The sequence below is a fragment of the Terrapene carolina genome, unplaced genomic scaffold, assembly GCF_002925995.2.
Source record: "Terrapene carolina triunguis isolate 2854851 unplaced genomic scaffold, T_m_triunguis-2.0 Scaffold66, whole genome shotgun sequence".
In the NCBI taxonomy this organism is placed as follows: domain Eukaryota; kingdom Metazoa; phylum Chordata; order Testudines; family Emydidae; genus Terrapene; species Terrapene triunguis.
In genome coordinates, this window is record NW_020664417.1 from 16,020,618 (window position 1) to 16,034,624 (window position 14,007).

Below are 14,007 nucleotides of genomic sequence, written 5' to 3' on the forward strand. Positions count from 1 at the left end.
CGTCCCTGCCCCGGCTCGCTGAATGGCTCGTGCCGGCCAGGGTCTGGAGAGCGCCCTGGCACCGTTGTTCTACCTGGACGGTGAGGAGTGGAGGAGCCGAGTCCTGTCTCCCTCCCCACTTAGGTCGTCCCCCTGGCTACGCACGCGACACGCTGGCCGAGGGGCGGGGCACTTCAGCGATTAACCGCAGAACTGCGCGGAACAGCTGTTTAACTGGCCCTTACCTCGCCCCCATCAATCACTTCCGGGTCAGCCGGTGGCCGGTTTCCTTCCGGGGGACGCTAGAGCGGGGCTAGGCCGGAGCCAGCCCCACTCACTGGTTAGGACGACGTGAGCAGTGCCTGTCCCGCTGGCGGTAACCGGGCGGGGGGCGCGCCCTCATTGGTAGGGCGCGGGCAGAACTATTGCCCCGCCTGGGAGGGGGCAGGCGGCTAGTCCAGCGGGGTGTCCCGTGCTAGGACGCGTCATCCACCTGCTCCCCGCTGACTGGCTGGGGGCAGCAGCTGCCGCTGGGCCAATCTCCTCCCCTCCTTTCAACGGACATTGGGCGTTGTGTGCCCCCCCCCCCCACCGACACCTGTCCGGATGAACGATAGGGCAACAGCCTCGCTTTCGCTCGGCCTCGCTACCATCCCCCGGCCCCTGCGCATTTTTCTCGGTGGGCATAGCTGCCACCCCCCCCCCTCGGGCTGCAGGGCAGCGGGGAGGTGTTTGGGCAGAGCAAAGAGGAGGCTGGGGCGGTGCCTGGCAGCCTGTGTCCTGCTCTGGCAGTGCTTCCAGGCCTCCCCCCTTAAGGCTTGGCATTGACCCTCCCCAATCGCCAGCTCTAGTACAAAGCGTCTCTCCTTCTTTACCCTTTGCAGCTAAGGGGGGACTCAGCCTTTCATTTCTGGCAGATGAAGAGTGTTCGCCACGTGAGAGGGAGTAGATGTTACCATCATTAGCAGCTTAGCAAGAGCTAGCAGCCCAGACAGATTGTACAATTGTTTCTGTAGTGTCAGACAACGAATGCCCTGTGATCAGTTGTCACTCTCTTTGCACAGAAAATGTTTGTGTACTTATGGGGATACCTGTATAGTAACTTCTTCCGGTTTTGGCTGAAATGGATCTTGAGGCAGCTCACTGGAAAATGTGAATTACAGCGTATCTTTGGTAGCTCAAAGGAAGGTTCACAACGAACGCTAAAGATAGGTAATGAAGGATGTAATCTTTTAAAAAGTACGTTAGAGCTTGCAACTGGACAGCCAGTTCCTCTTGCACATAGGTTTAGTAACAGTTAATCTGTGTGACAGCAGTTTGAAGGCATACCTGAAAAAATGGTTGGTTTCACATCCGGTCCAAGTGGGGAAAACGTCTAAATCATTATTGATACTGTACTCCTATTGGCAGACTCAAGGGAGCAAGGGTTACATGGGCCCTAGATACGTCTATTATGTTCATTGCTGGAATTGGCAGCTAGAGGTCTTCTAGAAGCATTTTGGCAAAGCGTTGTGAGAAAGCTGACATACTTCCTGTGTTGTATCTGTTTTTTAACTTGCTTCCTGTATTGCCTGCCAGGCCAATGCCTTTCTCATGGACTCTAAATTTACTTTAAAAGCAAAGTGCATCATATTGTATATAAACTACAAATGCTTTTACTTAAGCTTTAATTACTAAAAAAATAAAGGTCCAAAAGATATACTTTACTTTCCCTGCTAGCCAAGGGAAATGTAGTCAGCTTCAAAAAATGAGCTAAAAGGTGTTACACCTTCTGCTGAGTCTCTGGCCAATTTTTTTTGTTTTACCATCACAATTTCCTATTTAAAACCAAAAAAAAAAAAAGCTGTTTTCTTTGAAAGACCCACACAAACATGGAAATTAATTCTAAAGGGGAAACACTGAAAATGACTACACACAAAGTGATGTCAAATGCAACATGTAAATCTAAAATAAGTAATTTCTCTTATTTGTAAGCCAATCTTGGTTGCCATTTTAACAGTAGTAGGAAAATGTACAAAGTATGATGTTCTTTTGTAAACTCCTGTTAGTATAAATGAATGTTTTTAAATGAGCTTGGAAAGAAAGATATTCCTAAATACACAACAGCTATGTTATCTCTTTCAAACTGGCTCCTCATCTTTCCAGGCTGTTAAACTGACATTGTAATGGAGTAAATTTAAAAACTACAAAAGTATTCAGGTTGCTATATTCATAAAGATGGTGATAGATTTACATCATGCAAAAGATTTTCAATTCAGTATTGTCACTTAAGGATAATTTTAAATTAACAGGTGACTAATTGCTGATGCAACCCTAATAAAACACTGGTTAGACATACTATTTACAAATGTGTTGTCAATGATGTAACTCGTCAAAAGTTTGAATTCAATATATAAAACAGTTGTAGTGATATAATTATTTGTCTTGTATTACAGAGTACTCATTGGGATTATCAAAGAGTAAGGTAGGAGTCAATGGAGATAACACACTATACCAGAATACCAATTTTTAGAGACAAATATGCCCTTAAAGTAATACTTACTTTTAGAATTTGATAGCTTTCAGTGTCTTTTGGGTATGTATTCATGACAGAATATGTGCTGGAGTAAAATTTTCTCTCACTGTTTTTCTGTTAAAGTTTTATACAGAATAATGCTCAATATGCTCAGTTTTATCCATATTTCTACTCTAATTCAGAAATATATGTAAAATTGAATAGATTATTTGAATAGAACAAAAGTAGTCTAATTCCTAATGTAATTTTTGTCATGGTATCAAGACCTCAGTGATCTGCACAGCAAAAATGAAGCTACTAGGTAGGAATGCGATTTGCAGACTAAAAATCTTTTGTAGAAAATGGAAATGTGATACGTAATCCTTTCAATGCTAGATCTATTATGCATGGTGTCATGTAGTAGTGCTGTATAATTGAAGCAAATGGAATATGAATACATACTTGGCTGTTCAGCATCAGTTAAAGGAATACTGTCAAAGTATTAGACCCTCAAATTTGCTTATCTTATCTTAAACTAAATGTTTTTCTACAAAGATGACTGACTGTTCTCTTCTGTCTAATCACTGCCAAGTGGTACTGAAAGAATTTGTGACTGCCACAAACAAATTTTTGTTATGATATGAGCACATTGAGTAGGTTCTACCAGATGTCTTAATTATGATTTTAATATCTTAAATTTCTAGAGTATCTTACCCCAGAATGGTTTACCCTTTGTGTACACACACACACACACACACACACACACACACACACACACACGCTCATGAATCCCATCTCACGTTATTGAAATGTAGCTGTTGGGGAATGGAATGAAAACTATTTTATGAATGCATAGCGCCACAATGTCATTGTTAAATACTACAGACAGCCATACTATACCAATGACATTGTGGCATCTTGTGTGTTCTGTTGTGGCTGTATACTCCAATCTGTGAGGCACAAGGTTGCGAACAGATGTCACATAGGGATGTGTAGGCTCCCACTGAAAACTTGGTATGATGCATGGCCCTTTTTCCCCCCCCAATCATAGACTTGTGGGACTGGAGGAGACCTCAGGGGGTTCTCTAGTCCAGTCCCCTGCACTCATGGCAGGGCTAAGTACTATCTAGACCATTTCTGAAAAGTGCTTGTCTAGTCTGCTCTTAAAAATCTCCAATGATGCAGATTCCACAACCTCCCTTGGTAATTTATTCCAGTGCTTAATCACCTTAACAAGTTTTTCCTGATGTCCAACCTAAACCACCCTTGCCACAATTTAAGCCCATTACTTCTTGTCCTATCCTTAGAGGTTAAAGGAGAACAGTTTTCCCTCCCTCCTCCTTGTAAGAACGGTTTATGTACTCAAACTGTGATTGTGCCCCCGCCCTCAAACTTCCCTTTTCCAGACTAAACAAACCCAATTTTTTTCAATATTCCCTCATAGGTCATGTTTTCTAGAGTTTTCATCATTTTTGTTGCTCTTCTCTGGACTCTCTCCAATTCGTCCACATCTTTCCCAAAATGTGGGGCCTAGAACTAGACACAATATTCCAGCTGAGGCCTAATCAGTGTGGAGTAAAGCGGAAGAATGACCGCTTGTGTTTTGTTTACAACACTCCTGCTAATACATCCCTGTATGTTGTTGTTGTGTTTTTTTTTTTTTTTTTTGGCAGCAGTGTTACACTGTTGGCTCATATTTAGTTTGTGATCCACTATGATCCCCAGATCCCTTTCTGCAGTACTCCTTCCTAGGCAGTCATTTCCCATTTTGTATGTGTGCAACTGATTGCTCCTTCCTAAGGGGAGCTCTTTGCATTTGTTCCTATTTACTTCAGACCATTTTTCTAGTTTGTCCAGATCATTTTGAATTTTAATCCTATCCTCCAAAGCACTGGCAACCCCTCTTAGCTTTGTATTCTCCGCAAACTTTATAAGTGTACTCTCTATGCCATTATCTAAATCATTGATGAAGATATTGAACAGAACTGGACCCATAACTGATTCCTACGGGTCCCTGCTCAATATGCCCTTCCAGTTTGACTGAACCACTGATGATTATTGTCTGGGAATGGTTTTCCAACAAGTTAAGCACCCACCTTATAGTAGGTCCAGGTAGGTAGTATTTCACTAGTTCGTTTATGAGAAGGTCATGCAAGACAGTATCAAAAGCCTTACTAAAGTCAAGATATACCACATCTACTGCTTCCCCCCCATTGTTAGCCTGTCAAAGAAAGATATTAGGTTGATTTGACATGATTTGTTCTTGACAAATCTATACTGACTTACTTATCACCTTCTAAATGTTTGCAAATTGATTGCTTAATTATTTCCTCCATTATCTTTCTGGGTACAGAAGTTAAGTTGACTGGTCTGTAATTCCCCAGGTTGTCCTTATTTCCCTTTTTATAGATTGGCACTGTATTTGCCCTTTTCCAGTCTTCTGGAATCTCTCCCATCTTCTATGACTTTTCAAAGATAATCGCTAATGGCTCAGATACCTCCTCAATCAGCTCATTGAGTATTTTAGGATGTATTTCATCAGGCCCTGGTGACTTGTCTAAGTAATTTTTAACTTGTTCTTTCCCTATTTTAGTTTCTGATTCTAGCTCATTTTCACTAGCATTCACTATGTTAGATGTCCAGTCGCTACTAACCTTTTGTGTCTTTCTCAAAGTGGTTCATAGATTCCAAAGCCAGAAGGGACTATTGTGATCTTCTAGACTAACCTCTTGTATAATAGAACTTCCCCAAAATAGAGTATATTTTTTAGAAAAACATCCAGTCTTGATTTCAAAATTGCCAGTCATGGAGAATCCACTATGATCTTGGGTAAATTGTTCCAATGTTAATACCCTCATTGTTAAAAAATTATGCCTTATTTCCAGGCTGAATTTGTCTAGCTTAAATTTCTAGCCATTGGATGTCTCTGCTAGATTGAAGAGACCATTATTAAATATTTGTTCCCCATGTAGGTACTTAGACTGTAATCAAGTCACCCCCCAAACCTTCTTTTTGTTAAGCTATAGAGAGCTCTTTGAGTCTACCACTATGAGGCATGCTTTCTAATCTTTTAAGCATTCTCATGGCTTTTCTCCAAACCCTTTCCAGTTTATCAAGGACTAATGCAGTGGTTCTCAAACTTGTTCCGCCGCTTGTGCAGGGAAAGCCCCTGGCGGGCCAGGCCGGGCTGTTTACCTGCCGCGTCTGCAGGTTTGGCCGATCGCTGCTCCCGGTAGCTGTGGCAGGTTCCCTGCACAAGCAGCGGAACAAGTTTGGGAACCACTGGACTAATGCATCCAAAGCCCTTTTTGCCACAGCATTTCACTGGGAGCTCATGTTCAGCTGATTATCCACTATAACCCTCAAATCTTTTTCAGAGTCACTGCTTCTTAGAATAGAGTTCTCCCATCTTGTAAGTGTGACCTTCAAGTATTTACAGCATTTATTGATATGTGATCTCCATTCAGGTCTGTCTTTGAAGTTATCAACATTTATGCTGCACAAGTTAAGATTCTGCTTAGGGGTGACTTTGAAGTATTTATATTCACCGTCGTTCCTGTACTTTCCAAGTTTCAGCTAACCATAAATGACTTTTTTGGAGACTCTATCATCATCCTTTCTGATAACATGACCTGTCCATTTAAGTTGAACTTTGATAACCATTGCCTTGATGCAGGTTATTTTTGCTCTTTCAAGGATGTTATATGTATATTAAGGCCTCTGTCTCAACCTATTTGTTGTTACTAACAGCAAACGTGCCACACTTTTCCAGAATGAAGATATTAACCTAGGTCCTGGAATTTGTTTGGGACTTTGGTTAATATCTTCACTCCGGAAAAGTATGGCATGCTGTTAGTAACAACATAGTCAAGGCCTCTGTCTCATCCTAACACTGGCATCTCACTTCCAAATAGTGCACTTGCTCCTTATGATGAGGTGTTAGTTCATTATTGAATTGGAGGAAAAATGTCACTGAGAATTCTTACTCCTCAATAATCCCATTGACTTTAGTAGGACTAAGTAAATGGAGTAAGGTACTATTTAACACGTTTAAGGGTATCAGAATCTAAGTTATAGTGAATTGCCAATACAACTTCTCTCAGGATCTAAGTTTGCCTTTGAGGATTCTCCTCCAAAAATTATCAGGCCTGATACTAGTTATCTTGAGATCACGGTCCAGGATGCATGTTTTTTAATTTAATGTATTTTACCAGCTGGCTGAAAAAGAAGGAATGAAACTATCCTCATTCTTTCACAGGCAAAGCAAGCACACTTAAGGCTTTATCACAAAATGTATTTACCTTGAAAACTGTCGCATATTTTTTTCATTTTTAAAAGATGCAAATGCAATGGGCATGAACAGACTGGTAAATAATAGGAACAAAATAGATGTTACATTTTGTATTCATTGTTTGACTTACGTTCATTTCTTAGGTGTTAAGAAATGCTGTACATATTGGTGAAGCTGAAGTGGAAAAATGTGTCCTGGGTATAATGAAAGAAAAGAAGATTAATATACAGAAGGATACAAGGTATGTTGTTTGCTACTGTTATATAGGTACTTCTAACTGGATCACATCATTTTACCTTTTATAACATTGTATAGGTATGTGACGAGAGAGATTATTAAAGGAATCACCTAATCTGATACTGTTATTTGGGGAATACAGCACATACATCGTACTTTGCAATTCAGTTTTAAGGATTTAAGCTGTATAGATGATGAGTGCATATGATGTGGTATGATAAAAAGGTTTTAGCGGCATGAGTTTGGGATAATTGCATTACTCACAGTTGACCAACCCACAGTTAAATTGTACTGGTCATCTCAATCAAATCTTTACCATATCATCGTGTATAACCTCTATTACATATTGTTATTTTAGAGTTCATTTAAAAAAAACAAAGCTTGTTAGATCAGTTTCTTTTGTGTCTCTCCACCTGTAACGGTAAAGGCCTTGAGGAGGGGAAAATAACTAATTTAAAACAACTCTAAAAATGATCTAAAGAAACTTTTCTGTACATAAAAACCATCCACAGTTTCAAAGTTTCGGATATCTTATGACCTTTAAATCTAGAAGCAAGTGTGGCATTTAATGTTGGAAAGCTTCGGTTCTCCCCTTTTCCAGAGATGCAATGTTCCCATTTCTAGCTGTGCAGCATTGAAGTATTGCCCTTAGACTTGTCACTGGAGCTGGATGAAATATTACGCACTCTCGAGTTTAGACTAGTGTAAAATTTTGAGGTGAGGAAAGTAATACATTTCTCTCTGGAAGACGTTTTTTTTTTTTTTTCCAGTTGGGCAAAGCTTGCAGGAGTTTGGTGTGTCACATTAAATATTGCAGGACCTGTACTCCCTTTTTCTTATGATCTAAGCAATGATGACTCTATGGCCATCCTATCATGTATCCCCCCTTAAGCTCCTGTGGGGTTTTTTGTTTTTCAGTTTTAAGACAAGCCTGCAGGTATGTTTGCTGCAGATATCTGGTTATAAGAAACTTTATTTGGAGGTGGAAAATCTGAGGAAAGTTCCATATGATTCAGATAACGAAGAACATGAAAAGCAGCTAATCCAGGTGAAGGTGTCTTGGAATTCTGAGTCCTAAACTATTACTAGAATAATTGAATGCTAATAAATTAGCCATAGAAGTTTAGCTTTCTTTAAATTCATAACTATCAGGCTATTTGGTCTTTATAAACTAGAAGAGCAAAATTGATTTTAAAAATTGGAATAAACCAGCTCTGACAGGTGCCTTTTCAATAAGTTTCTGACAAATGCTCTTTACTATAAGTCTCCAATAGTATGTGAAAGCTTAATTTATCCCCTTACTGCTAAGTCCTTTAATAGCATGTTGGCATTTTAAAAATATTTACTATTTTCAATTGTAAAAGTGACTCTCTCAAGTTAAACAATATCCTAAAGCAAATCTCAGACCAATAGCTCTTTTTCCCAAGGGTTTCTTACAGTAAGTTTATTCCATCTGAAACCCCAAAAATAGTAGCACACAATTATTAAAAAAAAAAAAACCACCAACACCTCTGCATACAAACAGTACTTGATAATTTATAGTGCTTCAAGAAATGTAATGAGTTTTACAAATACTAGTGAACTTAGCATTCTAATATCCCTGTATATAGATATGTATCCTCACTGTGGCTTTGATCCTTCAAAGACTTATGCAAGTGTTTCAATTGAAGCACGTGGGTAATCTTATTTAACTCAATGGTAGTACTTGTGCTTAAAATTAAGCACTTGCACAAGTGTTTGCAGAATTGGGGTTTACGTGGATGAGGAGACTGACAACCAGAAAAATTAAGGGCCTGATGCTCTTTTACATCCACTTGGGGCCCTTTTGCACTGCCAGAGCAGCTTAAAGGGGCCTTAGTGTAAATGAGTATCGGGCTCTAAGGGAGTTAATTGTCCCTTGACTTGGTTATAATTTTAGTATATATAGGGCTTAAGTGAGTTACCCAAGGGAAAAAAGGAAATGTGACAAAGCATAGAGAATCCATGTCTCCCAATTTTTAGTCTTGTGTCTTAAATGCAAAATTATTTTGTTATCTGACATGCGTCAATAAATGTTCTGAATAACATGACTAGGAAAAACATTGGCAGTTGTGTTATTTGTAACATGGAAGTATATTTATGTAGCTTTGGAATTTGCTGATGCCTCATGAAAATCTGAAGGCTAGAATCACCAAGCAGTGGTGTGACATTGGTTTCCAAGGTGATGATCCCAAAACAGACTTCAGAGGAATGGGCATGCTGGGATTAGTCAATCTGGTGTAAGTGAAAATAAATACTTTTCTTCTCTAAATCTTAAATTTTCTATGTCTATGAATTCTTATTTAGTATTATTCCTAATTCCCTCTGGATTGACTACCTGAGTAGAAGCAAATAGAAATATATTGGCTACTGTAATACATTACTGAATAATAGAAAATGAGCCCCTTTCTAAATGAGTAAACAGTTCTTCAGCAGTGAGCTGCATTGTTGTAACCATCTAGTTGGATAGATGGTGGTTTTAGTTACAAATTGTAAGAGTTGAAGAGGAGCAGAAAGGAGTTTAAGAATAAAACATTCTACCCATGTATGATAGGCCTGCTATGCTATAGCTGAGAAAGTAAATGATCAAAACTTTTCAAAATAAAGTTATTACTAAGTTAAAAGTACTAATGATGTAGAACAGAAGATATGAAAACCTGCTTGAATGGGGGAATCCTGAATTCTCTGGAAGACTTCTATCCCACTGGTCTCCTTTATCATGCCATTCCTTGTTACATGTCACTTCCTCCATTTACTTTTATTGGTTTTCATTCTGCACTCTTTCTTCAATACACATTTGTCTACAATTCCATTCTTCTGTTATTGAAAATATTAGATTTAATTAATAAACTGCTTATGTAGCAATCCTTAGATTCAGTTTTTTGTTTGCTCCTTTTCAGGTATTTTAGTAAACATTACACCAGTGAATCTCGCCAGATCCTCTCTCGTTCAAATCATACAAAATTGGGGTAAGCCATTTGTATGGGCCTAAGATCTCACAAAGATCTTAGATTTGTAGAGTGCAATTCTGTATTGGAGTATCTTCTGATTTTTTTAAAGAGGAAAACATTTAACACTTTCTATAGGAAATTGACAAACGGAATTAATTTCTGAAGTGTAAAATAGTCCTTTTGGAGATGTGGTTACAGCATCTGAGTTGAAAACTGTGTTTATAGCTACGTATTTGTTCCAACCAGTCTATTTAGTGCCCTTAGTAATCTGTAGTCTTCAGTTAGTTTTGTTCTAGAAAAACACTCCAACCCCTTATTTCCCCCAAAACAGTATGGCTAACAGATTTGGATTAAATTTGGAAGGAAATAGTAATTATCCTTTATTCTATTTAGTAACACAAACTTAGTCAAGATATATGTATTCATGCACACTGTGCCAAGTGCAATATATATACTTACATGGATTAAGTGCCCATCCAGTGGCCTGGACAAATCAAAGATAGCCTGTTTATTATCTCTCACTTTACAAGACACTACTCCTCTTTCATCCACCCAATCCCCAGTTAACTCTGGTTTATCTCAATAATTAATATAGTAAGCATGGGAAGGCTTCATCTTGTGCCTTGTCATGAATGTTGCCCTATCTAAGTTGTGAACAGTCATCCTACAAAATTAATGAAGACTTCTGCAATGAAAACATATACATGTATCCTTTAACATATTGTAAATTATTTGTTTTTCAAAATGATGCACTTTTTGTGACTGCTGAACTTATGTATGGACTTTTTCTGTTTAAAAAGCCCAATGATGAAAAATTAGAATAACAGGAGCAGACCTAGAGTTGTTGCTGAGGTATATTTTCTGTGTTTGGAATTCCATCTCCCTGTGGAAACAGGATATCATGGACAAAGCCCCAAAATGCGCTTTATTCAATGACTCAAATTGTGTGTGCAACCGTACCTGATTTAACACATTGTACTAGATAACAAGCTTTGAAAATTGTATCACATATGAAAATACATAAGATCTACTTGAGCTTCTGCTGGCTAGCTTTCTTGCTATAGCGGTGTTTTTGGTAGCTGTGATGTTCGTGTTACAGTAGATTTGGAAAGAGGGCAGTAGACCAGATTTCGAATTTTTTTTAAAAAGCCTTTTTTTTTCCCCTCTCCCCTCTTTTCTATATGCTTGCTGAATCTGGATGACCGCCCTTGGCTTCTGGGCAGTGTGGTCTAATGTCGGGATCAATAGGGTGCCCTCCCTCGCAGGGCCATGTGGGCTAGTGGCCAGAGTTACTATGGCCGCTCTCCCTCGCAAGGCCACGTGGCCTAATAGCCAGAGTGGCTGGACAGGTGGGCTGCCACCTCAGGACAGGCAGCAGCCAGGGTAGGGGGACCCAGATCCTCCCTACTCCACTGGGTCCCAACCCAAGGCCCTGACAGTGGCAGGGTTGCCCACCTCCTGCTCAGCAGGGATCCTGCCAAAACACACTGAGCCAAGCCCCAGTTCTATGACCAGTTTCCTGTTAAGTTGCCCTGGTTTACTTCCTACCCGTTCTTCCGCAGCTAGTCATCTTGGTAGTCCTATGGCCTCTCTTCCCTCTTTGGTGTTGGGTGCCTGGGAGTCGCTGGTAGGTGCAGTCCGCTGGGCCTCTGAGTCCTGGAGTGTCAGTTGTCCCTCTGCAGGAACCTGCAGCTCACCTCTGTTCCCTTTGGCAGTCAGCCCTGACTGAGCTGAGTTGCTCCCTTTTATAGCCGGAGCATGCCCAGCAGAGGCCAGGGGCGTGGCCTCTTCAGCCCACAGACTGTGATTAACCCCTGCTGAACCAGTGGCGGGCTGGTACACCCCATCACAATGCTGATTAAACTTCCTATCCTGTTGCCTCTGCATGGTTAATAGGGGCATTCACTACATTGCTGTTGATGAAATTTTATATTTCCTACACAGTCCATCTTTTAACTTCACTCTCGTCTTAGATGTACAAGGCACTTCAGACAAAAATGCTCCATACGCATGAGGCAGACTTTGCTTGATTCTTAGAATGACCCAAAATGTAGAATAGGAATAATTTGGCAGATAATAATTTGTCTCTATACAAATTAGCCCTGGAAAATGGAATAAATTGTAAAAATCAGCAGGAAAATAGATTTCATTAGTATCTAATAGGAAATTTTTTGGTGTTTCAGATATTCCTATGCAATAGTTGGGATCAATTTGACAGAAATGGCTTATAGTTTACTAAAGAGTGGTGCTTTAAAGTCTCATCTCTACAACTTGGTCCCTGGATTGCCACAAATGGAACACTTCCATCAGTTTTATTGTGAGTATTTGTAACTCTTCCCTCCTATAGATTATCAGCGGCAGGACTACCTTCATTACCAAAAGTCCAGGCCTCTACCACTAGAGATAAATGAGTAACTCCTTTAGTTGTTAGCAGTAATATGTGATTATAACTGGGCCAGCTATTAGAAGGGCAATTCATTCTCAGCCAGTTTGTTACATATTAAAAATATTTTAGTGCTGTTATGGATTTATTTTCAAGCATAGTTTAAAGGAAAAATAAACATTTACCTCCATTGCTCCTCCAAAGCCAGAATTATAACCTGGATGTCTGACTATTTCTTCATTGGATAAATTTGGGTGGATGGATCCATACAGCAGATCTCAATTTAATAAATATCCAGTATTTTCCAAGGCATGCATTCTTGCTAGTTACTCCTACACTATCCAGAAGAATTGCTATTGAATAAAATGAGGCATTGCCTTCTTCCTCTAGGCTGAATAGGCTGGGAGGAGCCAGAGCCAAAGTAGAAAAGAATGGATCACAGGTTCTGTAGAACTTTATTTTGTTTTCTTTACAGGTTATCTGGTTTATGAGTTTGACAAATTTTGGTTTGAAGAAGAACCAGAAAGTATTATGCACTTCAACCACTATAGGGAGAAATTCCATGAAAAAGTTAAAGGACTCCTTCTGGACTATAACCTAGTACTAACATTACAGAATATAAAGAAACCATAGCCTCATCTGCAATCTACCCAGTTCTGCTCATAAAATGGAATTATGCGTTCTCATGGAATTCTCACACTTACTTCACCAAAAAATTTGTTTAATGATGTAACTTTTTATACATATATTTTTGAAAAAGCTCAAATTGTTATGAAAGCTTGGACAATCAGCCACTGTTTACAGGTCTTATATGCTATTCTCCAAAGGAAAACTTAAAAAAAAAAAATCCCATATTGAATCTTTTGCCCTCACAACTTTCTTACACCTCTTGGTGCAGGAACATGAAGCAGGTATTTATGCTGCATTATGTTATCTTCATTATGTAACCTATTACTAGGTTCCTTTTCTACCATTAACTGTTAATTAGTTGTCTTTAAGAGGGGAAATTGCTTTAGTTTTAGATTTGTTTCTCAAGCCCTGTCCCCTTGTTTATCTGCACATAGCTTGTGGTCCATAAAAGTTTTAAACTTCTCTGTGTAAAGAGGTCCATGAAGATGATGTAACAATTATTTGTGACTTGGAAGAAGAGGCTTTATTTAGTTGTATTTACACACAAGAACAAATATTGTTCTGGTTGAAACGATCCTCCCTCCAGGAAATAAGTACTCACAACCCTGTGCCTGGAAGGAACTTCCCTCAAAAATAATAATAGTGTAAGGCTGAAGTCCCTTTTAACAAGAAGATCTTTCGTGTCACATGCTGCCATAAATATTTTCAGCTCTCAATCCATCTCTTTCAGTTTGGGCTACAGTTTTTCCGGCTGACTTGATTCTGTATTTTTTTTGTCCCATTCTCTCTTCCCCCCCCCCCTCCCCCCCCCCCCCCCCCCCCCCGCCGCGATGTTTTCTGAATGGGGAGTGATATCTAGGAGAATTACTTAACCTCTTTTTGTAGTTTCATTATTTCCCACAAAACTTCATTGCGGCTGCAATCCATGATTTGTGAAGGTAGCTGGAACTCTTCACTTCATCCATACGTCCAAGGAAGTAGGGGTGCAACTTTCATAGGATAAAAGCATGTTTCCAGATTTGGG

The 14,007-nt window shown here is 39.6% G+C and overlaps 1 protein-coding gene across 2 annotated transcripts; it reads left to right on the forward strand.

Annotated features, from left to right (window-relative positions):
• The first annotated feature begins 222 nt into the window (after positions 1 to 222).
• Positions 223 to 13,617, forward strand: ELMOD2 (ELMO domain containing 2). 2 transcript variants are annotated; one of them, XM_024208121.3, is made up of 9 exons: positions 223 to 384; positions 1,044 to 1,191; positions 2,415 to 2,443; positions 6,908 to 7,005; positions 7,920 to 8,049; positions 9,126 to 9,259; positions 9,920 to 9,988; positions 12,154 to 12,287; positions 12,829 to 13,617. In XM_024208121.3, exons 2-9 carry the CDS (start codon positions 1,047 to 1,049, stop codon positions 12,984 to 12,986), a joined length of 897 nt encoding a protein of 298 aa, XP_024063889.1. In that variant the 5' UTR covers positions 223 to 384; positions 1,044 to 1,046; the 3' UTR covers positions 12,987 to 13,617. The 2 variants fall into 2 exon arrangements, with proteins under 2 accessions (XP_024063889.1, XP_026503621.1); XM_026647836.2 differs by lacking the exon at positions 223 to 384 and adding an exon at positions 600 to 658.
• The last annotated feature ends 390 nt before the right edge of the window (positions 13,618 to 14,007 follow it).